The 5,500-nt window shown below is 28.1% G+C and overlaps 1 protein-coding gene across 1 annotated transcript; it reads right to left on the minus strand.

Moving 5' to 3' along the window:
- Nucleotides 1–2,745: 2,745 nt before the first annotated feature.
- On the minus strand, nt 2,746–3,713 carry LOC130957218 (serine/threonine-protein kinase SAPK2-like). The gene is made up of 5 exons (XM_057884089.1): nt 3,630–3,713; nt 3,489–3,542; nt 3,296–3,415; nt 3,099–3,191; nt 2,746–2,850 (listed from the first exon to the last, which is right to left on the minus strand). The coding sequence occupies exons 1-5, from the start codon at nt 3,711–3,713 to the stop codon at nt 2,746–2,748; spliced, it is 456 nt and encodes a 151-aa protein (XP_057740072.1).
- Between the last annotated feature and the right edge of the window lie 1,787 nt (nt 3,714–5,500).

A 5,500-nucleotide genomic window follows, 5' to 3' on the forward strand; every position in this document is an offset into this window, starting at 1 on the left:
CATTTTATCAACAATGATAAAATATAAAAAAATTTAAACAAAATATTTTTGTAACAAGTTAAAATATTTTATATTATTATTTTAATTAACAAAATATACTTGTCACTATATTATATATAATTATTATTATTATTGAGGAATATTTCGATAAAATCAACTAAAATGTACCTTATTTTTATTTTATAAAAAAAATGTATATTTTATAAATAAAAAATCACTTAAACATCTCATAAAAAATAGTGTCATTTTCTTAATAAATATATAAAAATATATCAACTATAATATCTATATTATTCTATAACAAGTAAAATTTTAACGTCAAAAATGCTAATACGTGGTGTATTCTGGTATGTATAAAAAAATAAATCAAAAATATAAAAAAATAAATTAATAATTATAATTAATGATTATAATTAATATATATTAAATTAATTTAGTATTAATTAAAATTTTATTTTTTTTATTTTAAAACGAACCAATCTTATCATTATTATTAAATAAATGCATAATTATCATTAACATTATTTTACGTAATCATAATACTATTCATAATTATTATTATTCCTATTATATCACTATTTGCATGAATACATTATTAAAAGGAAATTATTATATATTAATTAGATTACTCATTAATATACATAATTAAAAAGAAAATTATTATATATTAATTAGATTACTCATTAATATACATAGTTATTTTATTATACACTTTTAAAATAATAATTAATTAATCTAATTTTTTAATTAAAAATAATTAATTTGCATACAAGTTCATTGTCTTTAGTAGTGATTTATGAAGATTATCGTGATTAACGAAGATTACTGTGACTTATGAAAATTATATGTACGATGATATTAATAATAAGAAAAAAAAATTATTAAATAATTGTAGGTTCAAAAATAATCATACATATATATAAAAATAATCATAATTAAAAAAATAATTAATATATGAGACTTAAATATATTTCTCTATAATTAATATATACATATACATAAATAAAAAAATAATTTAGAATTATCTAAATAAAATAAATATATTCTTAAAATATAAAAACTATTAATTAAACAATTAATCATTATATTGTTTTATAATAGATAGCATTTCGGCGTCAAAAATACTGACGTGGTACATTCTGGTGTCAGTATATATATTTTTTTTAGATTATTTTAGAAAATTATCTTCTTTATAATTATATGAAAATCAGCATTTAGTATATAATTATATTAATTACAATTATTAATATTTTCAATCATTATAATTATATTAATTATCAATTATTTTAATTGTCAACAATTATAATATAATTTTTAATCAAACATAATTAATTATAAATATGATATTAACATTAATAGTTTTGTTAATATTCTCTATTATGCATGTGTGTATCCTATTGGAGCATCTCTAATGGAGTGTTTTTAGAGTATCACTTTTGATACTTTTAAGAAGTGAATTGATTTAGAATTGAAATCTGCATTGGAGTTGATTGATGAAATGAAACCGTACAACTAGAAAATGGATTAATACAGACAGATTTACAAAGAGATTTAGTCTTTATTACAGGCGAGTTTTTGGTTACCGACGGATTTTGTCCCTTTATAAAAGCCTCATCGAAAATTATTTACCGACGGATTTTTTTCCGTCAGAAAAATACTGACGAATTTTCACTAGTTACCGACGGATTTTCCGTCGGTAAATTCTCCCATCCATTTCCCTGAAACGTCAAACTTTCGACGAATTTTCCGTCGGTAATTACAGACAGATTTTTCGACAAATTTTCCGTCTGTAATTACAGACGAATTTTTCGTCTGTAATTACAGACAGATTTTTCGAAGGATTTTCCGTCGGTAATTGGCAATAGATTTTTCGACAGATTTTTCGTCTGTAATTTGAACCTTGAAAAATTATCCCACATTCTGAATACAGACAGAAAATCCGTCTGTAAATCTGTCAGTAAGGTAAAATAGAATTTTTTTTAAATTTTTTCGTTACAAAATAAATACTTTAGATTTGTTTTCTAAATTTACTCCATCAAACACACTGTAAATTAAAATAAAGAAAGCCAAAAATCACATAGATAAACATAATATTCATTACATGATACTTATAAAATTGGATGTTATTTTTTAACACTATTATCCAATATCTCACTATCTCAATAAAAAGATACCCCAAAAAAATAAGATAACCATCCCAATATTACATGGATCTCCTTCATTAACTGATGTCACAAATTACACTTAGCCGCACCTAAAGATGGGATAATCTAAAATATTAATGGATAACTAAGTTGCATTGGCAGCATCAAACTCCACATTGAAAGTTGATCTTGGTATCTTCTGACTGAAATAAAATTAAAACCCGAATTGGAATTGGAATGCTTGAATTCATTCATATCAAAGCTAAGATGTCTATTCAAATAATCATTTTCAAAACTGGAACTTACCAAGACTTTTGATTGTCTCTTTTTCCATTGAGAACTAGCTTGTAAAAAGTGCATGCTTGTTATGTTAGACGAGGAGAGAACTTAATAAAAATATCAGCTTAGTACTCCATGTGCATATTAAAGTAACCATACAAGGAAAATTTTGTGTTTCCTTATCTAAAAAAGATGGATGTGTATAACTTGCCATAACTCACTTACTTTTATGAAAATAGAGTAGAAGATAGCGATAAGAACAATGTGAAAAATATCAAAAGAAACACCTTAAAGTCGTTATTGCAGGGCACATGAAACAAACCTAAATTGTTTTTCTGAAATTCCTCGGGACATCCTGGTCCTCGAATGGATATGCTCCAACCAACATGACATAAAGAGTCACTCCACATGACCACACATCAGCCAACTAAAACAACGTTTAGAAGAGAAAACATTGTAGCTAGGAATCACAATCATATCCATGGAATTTTAAACTAGGGATGGTCACAAAGAGAAAAGAAATAATACTAGGGATGAGTGAATAAGTTACAGAACAAATTCCACCCTCTCAGCCCCTCCATATAAAATATAAGAGTTTAAAGATGGAAATGTGAAGATTCAATCCAATGAGAGGAACCCTAGAGAACCAATTCAATGTGGAGCAAATATATTTACCTTGACATCATACTCTCGCCTAGAAAGAACCTCCGGTGCTATATAAGCTAGTGTTCTAACAGTTGATTTGGGTTGCGAATGCAGCAAAGATGACTATATAATGAAAAATGAACACTCAAAAACTATAATAATAACAATAATAGTAAAATACTTAGTATTATACAGAATCTTTAAGCTTGATGATATAGTTCCAATACCTTGGAATAACCGAAGTCATAAATTTTTAAGCGAGGTGCTAGACTTCCATCTAAAAGGGTATTTTCTAGCTTCAAATCTCTGTGGCATATTTGCAGCAAAGTGAAAAAGAAAATTAAAATCTTTAGCCCTCGCTTTCCAATTCGCTAATTTCTAAATAAGGGAAATGCTGCAAGCTCGTGATTTTTGAAATACCATATTATGACAGAAATGGACACCAGAGATCAGCTGCTGAAAGAAATATCTAGCCTAAAACAATCACCAGGAAGAAAGTTAGACATGACAACAAGAATAAGGCAGCAAAATAAAACAGAAAATCATAAGACATAAGGTAACCTCGTCTTCACTGAACCTGCCAGCACTTTTATTTATTCTAAACAAATAGTACTTGTATTTATTCTCTATGCCACCTTGCAACATTAGTATGAATGCGAGTTACCAGAAAAACATAATAGGGAGATGGATCCATAGTTCCATACCAAGTATTTTCAGACTAAAGCGCTTATATATATGACTGGAGTGATCAACCTTGAAGCCCATCTCCTCAAACATTCAAGGGAATCTGCAGGGGGGAAAAAGATAACGTCATATAAGATCGAGAAATGTCAATATTTCAATGGTTCCACTTTCAGAAAATAAGCCCGAATTAGAGAAGACACTCATATTTATATAGACATATTCCAATAATAAACAACATACATAGAAAGGTCTATTATATATGTACATTCCAATAATAGTGGCCCTCTTATTTGTATGCATCATGCTATGATAAGAAACACTACTCCAGACCCCACAATTCCCTACACCAATAATAAATCAATTAATTAAAAAAAACTAAGTTAAGAGTAATAATACAATATAATGTATGAAGTATCAATATAATTGAGGTTTAAATTCTTGTACTTTCTAATAAGATTAATTTATTGGTTCGTAATTGTAAAAATTGTTGAGACCTTAGATATAATTAACAATTTAACACTGAAGTACAATTTCAGAATTGGAAGATTAGATTCCTATTATCTGAAATTTAGAATTGGAAGATTAGATTCTTATTATCTAAATTGGAACACCAACTAGTTTGTTATTGATGCACCACTATTTCATGGTACATCTTGTGCTTAATTTCGGTGGATTTTATCCGCTTTTTCTACATTTATTCAATGAAATAGCATGATTTCATGATTTTCTCCTAATTTGTCCTTAAGTGTAAAAACATGCTTTTTAGGTCCTTAATTGGTTGATTTTAATTCACCTTTGATTCTACTGGATGCCTTGATGTGTTTGTTAGTGAATTCAGGTTGAAAAGGCTAGGGATGGATCAAAGAAATGAAGAGAAAAGCATGCAAAGTGGAGAAATCATGAAAAATTAAGGATTTGGAATGCACTCACCAACGCGCACGCGCAGCAGACACGCACGCGCGGATACGAAGTCGCATGGCGATGCGTACACGTACATGACGTGTACACGTCGATGCTCGCACGTGACTTCATTAAAGTGAAAACGTTGGGGGGCGATTTCTGCGCTTCCCAGGCCCAAATCCAACTCAGTTTCTAAACCTATTACATGCAGAAATCAAGAGGAGTCAAGGAAAGAGGGACATAATTGGATTTTCATCATGATTTAGTTAGTTTCTAGAGAGTGAAACTCTCTCTTCTATCTAGAATTAGGTTAGATGTAGATTAGGATTTCTTAGATCTAGGTTTAATTCATGCTTTGATTTACTTTTCCTCTCTAATTTCTTGTTCTTCTACCTTTGCTTCTCTAGTTTAATGTTTTACTTCTTGTAATTGTTTACTTTGTTATTGATACACTCTTGTTCCTCCTATTTTCCTTTTAATGCAATTTATGTTTGATTTCCTTTATTGTTGATTTGAGTTGTTGTTGTTGTTAATTCCTTGCAATTAGTAGTTGTAGATTTACATTTCTTGCAATCTTGTTTTACTTTCCTTCTGTGCCTTACAAGTGTTTGATAAAATACTTGAAAGGATGTTAGACTAGATTTTTCTCCTCTTGGCTTGGGTTGAGTAATTGGAGACTCTTGAGTTATCAAACTCTTTTGTTGATTAAGTTGCTGATGAGCGGATAATTTATACGCTTTTTGGCATTATTTTTAGTATATTTTTAGTATGTTTTAGTTAGTTTTTATTATGTTTTTATTAGTTTTTAATTAAAAATTACATTTCTGGACTTTACTATGAGTTTGTGT

This window comes from Arachis stenosperma, chromosome 10 (assembly GCF_014773155.1).
Source record: "Arachis stenosperma cultivar V10309 chromosome 10, arast.V10309.gnm1.PFL2, whole genome shotgun sequence".
In the NCBI taxonomy this organism is placed as follows: domain Eukaryota; kingdom Viridiplantae; phylum Streptophyta; class Magnoliopsida; order Fabales; family Fabaceae; genus Arachis; species Arachis stenosperma.

Excerpts from the sequence above, each read along its gene's own strand:
- LOC130957218 (XM_057884089.1), bottom strand. The coding sequence starts at position 3,713 with ATGTTGCAAGGTGGCATAGAGAATAAATACAAGTACTATTTGTTTAGA. Across the intron at positions 3,543-3,629 it reads GCAGGTTCAGTGAAGACGAG|GCTAGATATTTCTTTCAGCA; the intron begins GTTACCTTATGT and ends TGATTGTTTTAG. Across the intron at positions 3,192-3,295 it reads ATGACTTCGGTTATTCCAAG|TCATCTTTGCTGCATTCGCA; the intron begins GTATTGGAACTA and ends TTCATTATATAG.